Source organism: Mesoplodon mirus (genome assembly GCF_964341445.2).
Source record: "Mesoplodon mirus genome assembly, chromosome: 3".
NCBI lineage: Eukaryota > Metazoa > Chordata > Mammalia > Artiodactyla > Ziphiidae > Mesoplodon > Mesoplodon mirus.
The window spans coordinates 152,670,195-152,683,361 of NC_138978.1; the positions used below are offsets into that span (position 1 = coordinate 152,670,195).

A 13,167-nucleotide genomic window follows, 5' to 3' on the forward strand; every position below is an offset into this window, starting at 1 on the left:
AAGTAGTCTGCAGCAGCCTCTCCAGATGTAAAAACACATTGCACTCCATAGGCACCCAGATATTCTGGCAAATATCTTCAGACACATGGACTCCATTTTAATGTGAGACCACTAATTTATTGAACACCCCTTATAAGTGTAAGCACTGTACATAACATTACATTATTTAATTCCAATAACTCTACAGGCTAGGTACTAACATCATTTTCAAAGAAGAAAATGATGTTTACTTAGGGAGGCTGAGCAAACTGTTCAGTGTTATTCGGCTAGTAAATGGTAGAGCTAATGTGTGAACTTAGAGCCTATGAGATAAGAAACTGAATTCTAGAAGTACAGAGAACGTGTAGGTCAGCTCTCTTTGATTGCAAAAAATAAAATAAAATAAAATAAAATAAGACATGGGCAATGTACAGATATCTAGATAAAAATCTCTTCCTCTTTTTAATCCTAGAGAGTCTGGACTCCAAGTCACTAACTCATAACATTGGCTAGGGGTCAAAACTTCTTAGAATTGGCAAGAAGTATGATGTGGCCTCCAAGGAAGGGTCGGAAATGGTATACCTCAAGAGGCTGAAGGCATCTAAAGGACAAGATCTTTGCTCTATCTCAAGCTACTCAATCATGGCCTGCCTGACTGATAGGACCAAGCAAGGACCTGTAACAGATGCTGAAACCGGGCAAAGGAGAAAATAAGATTCCTCTGGTACTCTCTCCATTTCAATGAGGCAAAATTACCATGGCTCACTGGGCAACTGGGCTGAGCCAGGTAAGCATGAAGCTGGATTTTTCATTTTCTTTTTTTTTTCTTTTTTTTTTTTTGCGGTACACGGGCCTCTCACTGCTGTGGCCTCTCCTGTTGTGGAGCACAGGCTCCGGAGGCGCAGGCTCAGCGGCCATGGCTCACGGGCCCAGCCGCTCCGCGGTATGTGGGATCCTCCCAGACCAGGGCACAAACCCGTGTCCCCTGCATCGGCAGGCGGACTCTCAACCCCTGCACCACCAGGGAAGCCCTCGTTTTCTTTTAAGAATAGATTAAGAACAACTATACTAAAAGTGTATAGGACAGGGTTGAAAAGCCATCAATAATTCTCTGAAAGAAAACAGAGTGAGTAATCCAAAGATCTGGTGGGTACAACTCTCTACGTTATGACTTACCGTCCTGTTTTTAACTGTGTACCATAGAGAAGTGCTACATTAGGTAGATGGACTCACCCACTTTTCTTCATGTTACACTGTAAGATCAGTGTGGGGAAGAATTATATCTTCAACCCTTTGCAATCAAAGACTGATACAGAATGAGGGACTTGATTACTGATAAAAGCATCTCTAACATAAACATTTATAAAATAGAGATCTTCTGCCTTCTGTACATTGATACAGAAAAAGGAGGAAAGAATGATCTTCAGAGAATACCACAGTCACTCAACATCATCTCTGGGAAAGAAATGACATTTCTCTTCATAGCCGCACCTCCTTTCAGCACTTCAGATACTATACTTTACCCACCAGACACAGATATACCAGCAAGGTCTCCAGAAATGTTCCTTCTCTAGAAGTTGGGAAAATAATATATTTTAACACTAGCCACCTTCCTCCAACTCCCCACCCCTGGTATGGCCTTTACCTTCCACAGGGTTGGTTTTCAGTCTACTGCAGAGATTCATTACTCCTCCATAGTGGACATTGATCTGGTTTATTGCATCAGCTGAACGCAGCTCCATGAGCTTCCTCAGGTCCATTACTGTGCAGCCAAATTCCCCTTCATGGCTCTCAATTATCGAGTTGGCTGGCAAGGCGTGTTCTGTTGGGTTCGTCATTTTGCCTGCTGTTACCAAGCCCCTCAACCAGAGAAAATGTGAAATTTCCCTTCCACTGATCAGGGTCTCTTGCCTCTCTGCCTCACTTCTTCTTACTTTTTGCTTCACTGGGAGCCCAGATGGGAAATAGATCGACTATATCTTGTGCAATAAGCTTCAGAGTGGCAACCCGTAGCCCAGATCCTTTTCTGAGTATGAAGCTTGGCAGTGGGAGGAGGAAGAGGATGGAGGAACTGAGTGGAACCGGACCACGTGTCACGATGATTGGTGTCCCCAGGTGGTGATGGAAGTGGTTGTCCAGGGTAGGTAGGTTCCTAGCTTAGACCAACTTGCACAGATGGAGGTGTAAACAGGATGTGCATGTTACCACGGAGGCAACCTTAGCAACAACCAGCGACTGCAGTGGTAGAGAGGCGGCAGGAGGAGGAGGAAGAGGAGGGTTCCCTGGATACCGATGACAACGGGATCTCTGGAATAAAGATTCAAAGACAGACAAAAAGAAACAATTAGAGCAGCATGGAGATCCAGCATCTGCAAGGGCAAGAGGTACTCATTCTAGCACAGGGTTTAGGTGACAGTTGATGTCTGAGCTGAACTGATAGCTGAGGCCTGAGCTGAGGCCCCTTCCTCCCTGGGAGGCCCCAGCAGCCTGTAGACTCCAATAATTTCAGATACACCCCAGTCTTCATACCTCACCTCTTCCAAACCAAGCAACACAAATCCTACAACTTCAGAAACTTGGAAATAAAAGGTTATGACCTCTAATTGTTCTAATGCACTCCCTGTCTATTTGAGGGACCTGCTATAGAATCTTTTAGTCTGACCTTACTTCTAAGAGGTGAGAAGAGGTCAGAAAAGGAGTCCAGACCAGAGTGATCTGGAGGGTGGCCTGCCAGTCTGCCACCCTCCCCCATACCCTGCACCCTCCCTTATACCTAATACACACATTTACAAACCAGGAGGACAACCTGGTAGAAGATGCCCAATCCTCTGCAGCCCCTCAGAATACTCAGCCTGATGCTGTATAGAAATTCTTCAGGATGCCACAGTTGTCAATAGATCAGGAGCTAAGCCCCCCCACTGCTCCAAAAAGCTTTTGGGGGGAAAGGATGAGTAAAATGCTCTGTGAGTAGGCGATACAGGGTGGAACCTTTTTACATAAAGGGGACAGAAGGACCTCTGAGGAGGAAAGATAGTGAGTTTGAAGCCTATGAGTGTTCAAGTTCCTCTTGGGGTGGCAGGAATACGACAGCTACCGATTCAGATAGAGCGCAGGGCCACAACAAGGTGAGTAGGGGAGCAAAGTTAGTCTGCGTGTGAGTGACACCGGAGGGTCTCAAACCAGCACTTCTCCCCTCAGGAAGGCATGTGTTACCTCTTACACGTGCTCACTAGGGAGAGAGGGTCAGGAGTATGTACAGGTGAGAACAGGGAGGATGAACGTGAACAGGCTTATCCTGAGCCCCGTTCTCAGCGTCAGAAAGGGGCTGCTGTGTGGCACGCAGGAGGACTGCCACACATCGGCTCTTTAAATGTGAAGGGGCTCTTCCTGAACGCAGCACCCAAACACTGGGGGCCCAGCCCCTCTCTAATAAATGGATGACATCCTTGCTTCTGGAACAAAAGAGCACAAGGACCATCAGATAAGGACTTGACTCTTTTATCAATTAATTTTCCAAAAGTCACATGTGGCCAAAGTTCCTGCTAATTGTAATCAATCCTGTTCTTGGCAGGTTCCACTGGGATGGAGGTGGCTAAACCCCTCCCTCTCCCAGTCTGCCCTCTGCCTCCTCCTTCTACTATAAATTTTTAGAGCTACTCTGACTTACAAAGGGTTACACAAGCAGGGTTTTGTTTTATTGTTGCTGCTATTGTTTTTTAAACATCATATTCCCTTTCTTTTTAGGTGTCATCAGAGAATCCTGGGGAACAAGGAGGTCTGGGGAGAACCTGAGGCAGAGTGTCAAACTCTCTTCAATCATACTGGCAAAGGGATAGGCAGTACCACAGACTTTTCTCTCCAGTTCACCTTCTTCTCCAAGTCTGGAAGCAGTGGGAAGGGCTATAGCAGCAAGAAGCCCAGCTGACCCTTAAGTTGAACTCCTTAAACTTTCAAGAGGATGTTGAGGGCAGTGCTGATTGAGAGCTTAACTGGAAATCAGAAGATTTTACTTTTTTTTTTACTCTCTACCCACTGCCATGTTTGTTCTATGAAGGCAGAGATTTTTCATGTGTCTTGTTCACTGCTTTCTCCCCAGTGCCTAGATGAGCACCTGCACGGAGCGGGCATTCAGCTAATTCTTTTGGTGGAATAACCAGTAGTAGATTCAGAACCAGATTCACCATCTTCCCAGGTACCCCTCGGGCAAGTCACTTGGCCTTCTTAGTGCTCAGTTTTCTTAGGGCTCAGCTCCTCCCATCTTTATCTGGGGGAAGAATCAGCCCTACCTTTTCACACCATCCTAAGAAAGTGATAAAGGAAAGGGATTATAAACAGAAATAGTGCTTTGAAATCTTAGATGAAAGATGACCAGTGTCCAGTATAGGACACTCAAGTGATGAGAAAAAGCTTAATTTGATCTTAATGAACTTTTTTTTTTTGTGGTACGTGGGCCTCTCACTGTTGTGGCCTCTCCCGTTGTGGAGCGCAGGCTCCAGACGCACAGGCCCAGCGGACATGGCTCACGGGCCCAGCCGCTCCGCGGCATGTGGGATCTTCCCAGACCGGGGCACGAACCCGTGTCTCCTGCATTGGCAGGCGGACTCTCAACCACTGTGCCACCAGGGAAGCCCCTTAATGAACTTTTAAAATCTAGCCCTTTAAGCAGAAGAGCAATAATTTCCATATGCCCCTCCATCTTTCCTTGCCAGGGGGAACTCCCACACCCCCCAAAGAATGGAAAATTCCAAGGCAGCTTCATTAGCAGTAACCATTAGCTAGGTTATAACCATTAGCTATAACCACTAGGCAATGCGGCCTTGGATCTCTAGAGAAGTAGGGGCAGCCTGAAGAGATCAAAGAGGAGAGATTCTTCCACTCACACAGACAACCAATGAGAAAAGGTCACTTAAGATTAGAACACATTGGACAAGTAGAAAAGAATGAGGTTTGTCTGCTTCAGGTTGCTCTAGAGACACATATGTAGGTCAAGCACTGAGCTGCTGGCGCAAAGTCACAGGGACAGTGCCCATTTGGGACCCTTTCTTAAGTTGGGCTCTCCGTGAAAGTTCTTCCGGAATTCAGAGGTATAGCTGGTGCCAATACTTCTCTCTGAGCTCTTAGAATAAGAGCTCTCTGCACTGCTGAGCTTGCCTAGCCCCTAACCTTAGTAGGCAACTGGCAAAGAAGAGTATGTAAATGCTCACACAGGCTCAGCCTCAGATGCAATGCTCAGATGCCAAGGAGGTACCACCTCTTGTCAGGTCAACATTAGTCATTCGGCTCAGGGCCTCCTGGGTTAGGTATGTTCTCACTCCCCGTTTCTAGTATTTTGCCAGCTTAACGATGATGGGATGGAAGAGCAAACTCTCATCCCTTCCTGCGGGGGCAAGAAAGCATACTATTTATATGATCATTAAATCATTTTAATTTTTTTCCTCTTAAAGTTCTGTAACATCTGTTCTACAACTTGCAGTGACATGTAAAAGGATTGTCGTATCAATTTTAGGTAGGACAGCTGTGACTCCCACCTTACAGATGAAGACACTGAGGTCCAAAGACATAAAAAGTGATTTGTTCTTTGGCAAGTCAGTGGCCTGGACTGGCTGGTCCTCTTTGTTATACCTTACTCCTTCCCTCAAGTCTGGACCTCCCCATTTTCTGACAAATATAAGTCCTTTAAAAAGTAGGCAGCTTTGGGATACAGAGAACACACATAACCACTTAGAGGAAATGCTGACTCTTACACTTGCTCTTTCTCTTTCAGAATCGACTACATCACATCACAGGCAATGAGGGTGAAAGAGACCCCCTCCTGTTCCTACACATACCTGAGAAGCAGACCACCCTATGTTTCCTGATGACTCAATATGCAGCTAAGCTCCCTAGCAAGTTCTAAACTGAGGAGCTGCCAGAGACAAAAACCTCATGCCTTAAGTCACCAAACCACAAACAATAGTCAGACACTGTTTCCTCCAATTTTGTCAAGAAATCCCTTACTCTTAACTTTCCTGGGGTACGTCCCCAGGCTATGAGGAAAAAGGGTAACTCCCTATGTAGGGAGTAGGGTATTCTGAGAATCTGAAAGGAACCCACCCCCTGAATCTCCCCTGCCAAAGGCTCCTATTGAATCTGGCGTGATGCATGGGAAATGAAGTATGAATGGAAAGAGGAGAAAGGAAACAGGAGGGGCCAGGGGCCTAGGGCTTCAGGCTGGTGCAGCACTGCAGCCAGACCTGCCTGGAATAATAAGTAGCTATGCTCAACTCTGGCTTCCGGGCTGCAGGCAGGGGCTGTTCAGTGGAGCGGCCTCTCATGCCCTGCCCTCTTCGCTGGGCTGGGAGCCTCTGCTCAGAAGTGAGTTGGTAGCACTTGGAGATGCTGTGTTTGGAGCGTCGGTGCCAAGAAGGGAAGACCTTGTGCGGGTGGGGAGGGGGGTGGCATAGGAGTAGGCTGGGCCCCCCTTAGAATGCACCAAACTGAAATATGAAGCCTGCTTCAAGCCCACACTTCCCCGAGAGAAATCATATATGTAAGCACACACACATGCGCACACACGTGTGTACTGTATAGGCAGCAGCCTAGCATAGCAGCTGATATGTAGTGGTTGGTCCATACATAGTAGTTATTTATCATTATTCCACATATTGTTTCACTGAATCTTCACTAACAGCCCTATAAGGAGAGCACCTCATTTTAGAGCAGGGAAATAGAGATTCAGAGAACCAGGATTTGTGTCCTAGTCTGAATCCAAAGCCACCCTGCCTCAAGTACAAGGACAATCCTGTAAGAAAAATGGAAAAAAAGCTACAGATTTACTTCTTACAGCTTGATCAGAAGGCCCATATAAACCTATCTATCTGTCCCTGGCCCACAACCCCTGAAGCCTCTACAACACATCAGGGCAGGCATAGGGGTAAAGCTACAGCTTGTGAGGGGCAGACACTCCCCACTCCATCCCCACCCCCACACATACGTATCCCCCCAGCCAGAATGCCCTTAGCTCTGGATTGGCATGATTCCACGTATATCCAGTTCCCACCTAGAGACCGAAGGAGTGGGGCTGAGGGCTTCCTCCCCTCCTCATCTCACACCCAGGGCCTTGCAGCCGGTAGGGACTGGGGAGAGGCACAGAGAGCCCCGGCTCTAGACTCTCTCCCTCCTTTCTCCAGCGGGGGCAGTTCCTCGGCCATTACCCACAGTGTCTTAAGCTTCACTCCTTTTCTCGGCACTGTCATACCTCTTAGAGGGGCTTTCAAGAAAGCTGGCAAGCACCTGAACATGGCAGGCTGCCCAGCACGAAACACCCCTGGTTGGCCCTTCTCTCTGAAAGTCTAAATTCTACACAAAGGCTACTCTGCTTCCTCCTCATTACAGACCCCTTATTCCCATAACCCAGAGTCTAGCCCACCCGCGCTGGTTCCCACCACTTGGGTGTAGCAGCCATCCTCATTGTGCTTCCAGGTTCTCTTTCCCTCCTCATGCCCGCCCTGCCCTACTTGCTCCCCTAATGCCTGCTGACTTGCAGAGCAGACCTGTGCACATACCCTCCTTCAGTCTACTGAGGCCCTTTGGAGGCATATGGGAAGAAGGTCAGAGGCAGAGGATGTTGGCTAAAGTTCAGGTAGTGGGCGGCACCACCTGTCATCATCAGCAATAGCCATGCTGGTGCCAGGAAGCCAAGTGAGGGCTGAGGCACCAAAACCATGCCTCTGTACTGACTACAGCACGACACACGGTAGCCTGTGGTTCTGGTCCTGGTCTTGGAACTCGATGCTAATTCTCAGCCAGCCTCTAGGATCTGGATTCTGGTGGGTACTCCCTTCCTAAAGAGAAAACATCACTTGCTGGTTAGGAGGTGGTATACATGAGGCTCCCTCCCTTACCCTCCCCCTCCCCAAGTCTGCTACCCTGAGAGTGTCTTCTTCAATTCAGCAGCAGAAATGCAGTGCTAGAATCAAAGCATCTATCCGGAGAAAATGTCTTGCCCTCAACCCCTGGGTCTCAGGGATCCAGAATTTCCCCTCCTCCTTGGAGCCACCTCGTACCTGACAGAACTAAGTCTATGCGTACTCTGGATCCAGTCATCAAGTGGGTACATCTCCCAAAGAAATTCTCACACAGGTTCAGAAAGGGGCATGTGTAAGGATATTCACTGGGGCATTATTTGTGGAGACAGAGAGTTGAAGGCGACCTGGGATCCCCTCTCCCAGTGATGGACAGGTGAAATATGAGCTACATAAGAGGGGATATTATGCAACAGTTAGAAAGACAGATCAGATATACACACAACAATATTGCTATCTTAAAAATAGTGCTTAGTGGGGGTAAAAAAGGTGCTTTAACAAAAGTTAAAAACACATGCATCTAAAGCAAAACTATACATTTTAAGGGATGTATTTAAACAAAAAGATACATATTAACACATGAGAATGCTGCTCCTAGGCAAGGAAGGGAAAAGACATGGGATATGGGGAAACAGTGAGCACAGGAAGGGCCTTGCATGGACCAACGATAATACTGGGCCATGAATCCATAGTATGATTGACTCAATAGTCTGTACCTGAGGTCCCCCAAAAATAAAACATACTATGATGCTGAAGCCTGGAGGGGCTGTACTGTCTAAGATATGCTATGACAATGAGGACAACACTAATCAGTTCTGGCCAGATGCCTTCAGAGGGCAGGGAGAAGGTCAGGCCCATAGATAGCACAGTCTTCTCTCAACAGTGATACCAAGAATTGACCCAAGGCTGATGACAGTCTCTTCCTGATCATCTCGCCTGTTGATCCGGCCCCTCTCAGAGACTCCAGGAACCATCAAGATGAAGACAGGAAGCTTCACGGTATGGGTTGGGAAACTGAAGCTGGCATGTGCCTAGTGGGGCACTGTCACCCCCCTGCATTCATCCTAATAATAGCATCAATGGATCAAGATGAAAACGGGCAGTCCCTTGAGCCTAGAGCCATAGGGAATATACCCTTTTTTTCCAAATATTATGAGTCATACTGGCCCGGGCCACCTCCGTGGCCTCCTGTGACTCAAGGGGTGTTGACGGAATGTTCACAGCAAGCTAGAGCTAAAAAAAATGTAGAGGATGGAACAGCAACCTCCCCCGCCTTCAGCTGATTAAGGAGGACAAGAGGTGACTTCAGGTGGTAGCAACAGTGCCATCCAGAAGGTCTGTTGTCTAATGAAAGGAGTGCTGGCCAGATTGTGGGAAATGCTCAGGATATGGGTTAGAAGGGTACCTGCCTCTAACACTAAGGTGCGGCTGCTCGAAACTGGGACGGTTAGAGGCAGACCCTTGGGAAGCAGCATTCAAATATCCAGTACACACACTCTCCTGGGCAACACAGATTGCCTTTCTTGAGGCTGCGGCGGTTTTTCCATATTTTGGTCCCAAGGGAATCAAGGGGCTTTTTAGCAGCTGGATTGGATCCTGTGTTATTTTTAGAAACAAATTTCAGCAGAATCATGCCATGCTCATGGAGGAGGGCCAATCTCCCTTGACTACTGGAGTCAGTCAGGATCTCGCTGCTCCCGGGCCTCAGGCTCTGGGGAGGCCTCGGGGTGAGAGGGAAGTTGCCTGGCCTCAGACTGAGGAGGCCACATGGCATCTACCAAAAGAGACCGCCGGGGCAGCTGTCCCAGGGGCTCAGCAGGAGAGGAAGCAAAATAACATTCCTGTGGGACCCAGACACTAGCCAGAGTACCACACCCTGGACACTGTGCCTGCCGGCGTCCCATCGCCTCCCTCACTCCACGGCAGTCTTGCCGGTACAGCCTACACAGAGAGCCAGCCCTCGCCGCTGCCTCTTCCAGGCCCTCTCAGCCCAGCTACTTCCCGGAATTCCCAGGCAAATGGACAACGGCTCCATGCTGAGAAGATGGAGTTCACCAGGAAAGAGAGCCGGGGGCATTCCTGAATAGCTGTCGCCTCACCCCCCAGTTTCACTCAGGAGGCGCTAAGTCAGTTCTGGTCTTTAGAAAGTGGGCAGACCATACTCTCTGGCACTTCTGTTGTGCCTTGGAGCAGTGATCCTGAAACTTGAGTGAGCATCAGGACTTCCAGGAGGGCTCCCAGAGTTGCTGGTTCAGGAAGTCTGGGGTGGGGCCTGGGGATGTGCATTTGTAACAAACTCCCTAACAAGAGGATGCTGATGCTGGTCTGGGTACCACACTTGAGAACGACGCAGAGTTTACACCGTCGTGAGAACCTCCAGCAACACCAGGCTAAAGCACTTTGAGAGCCTCGATTGGGGGCCCAGTCCCGACACTGTCCTCAGATCCAGCCTGACAGGGGAGGCACAGGAGGCTCTTGTCACATCTCGCCCTCCTTTAGTCCTTCCAGAATGTTGATCTCTGCTTCCATTCATCTTGGGGCAGCGCCCTTTCCCAGAGAGACCCATGATCCTCCCAAGGAAAGCTCCTCTCCTGTGAGTCCTTGAGAAAATAGACTTGAGAGGACCTCCCTGAACAGGCTGCAACTGAAGCCAAGATTTATTCAGAAAGTTAAAACAAGATACCTGGTGAGGTTCAGAGGAAAACCCAGACCCCTTTCGGGTTCTGGTGCAGCTAAGCACCCTCTGCACTCCTGTTTCCTACTCGGCAGGAGATGAGAGATGGTGTGATACCCAGGGGCGGGGGAAAACGGACACAAAAGACACCCACCACTCACTTCAGGCTCCCCAAATATTACTGCCCCCCCAGCACATCTGAACCCCATGCTGCTTTTGCTCTGTCATTTCCCACAGCCCCCACAGAAGGGCTGGTCTGTGGCCCCTGCAACACCTCTCGGGGGGTGCCTGCCTGCCGTGCTGAGGCCAAGGCAGCGGCACGGGTGCAGCTGATGAGCAACAGCAGCTGCTGTTTTCCAGTTGGGGCGACAGGCTGCTATAAACACTCGACAAGGTTGCTATGGCAAAGTGAGTCTGCAGCCTGGCTATGGTGTAGCTATTTATGTGCCTGTAATGGCAGAGTGGTCTGTTTTTTATTATTTTACTTTTAAAGTTTTCCTTTCCCAACCCCCTAAAGCAGCTTAAAAAAAAATGTCAGCACAACTTTCTTAGGAACAAAAAGAGTATGGCCAGACTATAGAGCATGCGGTTTGAGCCAGCAAGGGGAACACTGAAGTGAGGTGTTCGAGCTGAGGTGTCCTCAGCTCATCAAGGAGAAAGGCCCAAACTCAGGGTTTTCTCACCTCTGCACCACTCACACTGAGAAGAGACAAAAGCGCTTTGTCCTCTTCCTTCCTGTCAAAGGCTGGCTCCAGCCAGCAGCATTCCTCGCATCCCTTTACTCCCCACCAGGCCCCACTGGCTGCCTGTATCATCAGGATGAAGATACGGAGACTTCCACCAGGGGTCGTGGGAAGAGAGCCTCAAAGCAAGCCCCATCCCCTACAACCTGGGTACAGTGCCACCCAGCATGGAGCCTGGTCACTCCTGGCTGGAGGGCTGCAGGAAATGACCTCTGAGGTACCTCTGAAGAGACACATGTTTCCGCCACTTGTACAGAGAACTTTCATCCAATTCTTACTCCTCAGGGAGCTCTGGGGTGAAGGGATACTCCTGCACAACAAGATTCAAGGTTCTAGTCAGGGTGGTGAGGACCTCTCACCAGCACCAAGGAGTCAGATGCTGAAGGATGACCGAAAACGAGGTTGATTTATCCTTGAACACATATGTCTCCAGGGCACTAGGCACTTGGGAAAAGATTTTGGTAGAAATAGCGAGTACCTCCTACCTCTGGCTACTGGATGGGGCACTATAGCCTCCTACCTTCTCCACTCGCCCAGTCAAACTCAGAGTAACAAATGAGAACAAAGAAATGGGCCATCAGGCATAGGCAGCTCAAGAGGGGCAAGAGCGTGGAAGATTACCATGTGGTAATCTCACACACACACATATACACACCCACACACATACACAACTGAGCTGAAAGTGTGTGCTGACTGATAAATATGCCAGTCACTAAATGGTATCTAAGGAAGAGAGAGACACCTTCCAGAAACAGCTGCTTGGAATACAAAAGATGCTGCAGGATTTTTACCATTCTTCTTTCTCCACATTATTCCAGTTCCTTCTGGATTGTTATACACTTAGTAGGAGAAAAAACCCCACTGCCGATGGGCATATTAATCAGATTAAAAAATAAAGTTAGGGCAGTGTTAAGAAGAGCAAATCTCACAGACTGTTCAATTCTGTCCATCTCAGATTATAACTGAATGTCTTGCAGATACCACTATGGCTCAGAAAGGCTAATGAGAACAGCCCCCAAAGGGAAGAGAGAGGAGGAAGAGGGAAGCTGCTGCTGATTCCACAAGGGAAGCACCCTCTGCTGCCCCAGGAGAGGTCAAAGTCCTAACTGACAGCCGGGTGAGCTGATAAAATCTTGCTGGGAAAATCAGAACTTGGGACACAAATCAGTCTTGGCAGCACCTTGAGGTCAAAAGAGCAGAGAACGCATGGTTTCTAGGCTTGTCAAACCAACTGTCATCAGCATCCCGTTGTTCCTGTAGGGTAGGAAGGGAGAAGGGAGGAGGTGAGGAAAGGGCCCAATATGGGGCACCGTCCTGGATGGTCGGGAGTAGGCTGATAGCATCATAGACACCAGTGTTTCTGTTCCTAAGTCTCAGGGTATTTACTCAGGCTGAGTGGCCGTTACGTGGGAATACATAAAAGACAAAGAAACAGACATGTCTCAGAACCCCCAAGGTAGAGCAAGCTTCCAAAAATCATGGTTAGAAAGAGCATCTATTCAAAAGGGCTCAGATCCACAGTGATGGACACAGGGCCCATTGTTGAAAGAAACAACGAGCAGGCAGAGAGGTGACTCAGACCCAGCTGGTGGCTGTTTATGGAAATCTCACGGGAGAGAAAGAGGAAGGTACTGTTTATTCTCCTGAGTGAGCAGAAAGGTTGTATCACCTCTCTCTCTCCCAGTGTCTGTCCCAGTGCCCAACCTAACATGTGGAGTTCATGAATGAACCACCCTTCTCTGCTCCAGTATGCTTTTGTTTCTAAGGGAAGGAGAAAGATGGAAGGCCCAGAAGGGGACCCAATCTGCACAGAGAATCAGTTGTCTGTAAGTCCCAAGAACCACAGCCTCAGCACAGGCCCCATCTCCCCCTCTTCCCTCTGGGGCTATATAGTGTTGGTGTATTGGAGGCACATCACCCTTGTTCT

The 13,167-nt window shown here is 48.7% G+C and overlaps 1 protein-coding gene across 2 annotated transcripts in view; it reads right to left on the minus strand.

Moving 5' to 3' along the window:
• ATP2B4 (ATPase plasma membrane Ca2+ transporting 4) overlaps positions 1-13,167 on the minus strand; it is a 92,400-nt gene that overhangs the window by 48,293 nt on the left and 30,940 nt on the right. For both annotated transcript variants that reach the window (XM_082613237.1, XM_082613238.1), the window contains exon 2: positions 1,625-2,286. In XM_082613237.1, coding sequence (XP_082469363.1) covers positions 1,625-1,817 — 193 coding nt within the window. In that variant the 5' untranslated portion in view covers positions 1,818-2,286. The remainder of the gene's footprint in view (positions 1-1,624; positions 2,287-13,167) is intronic.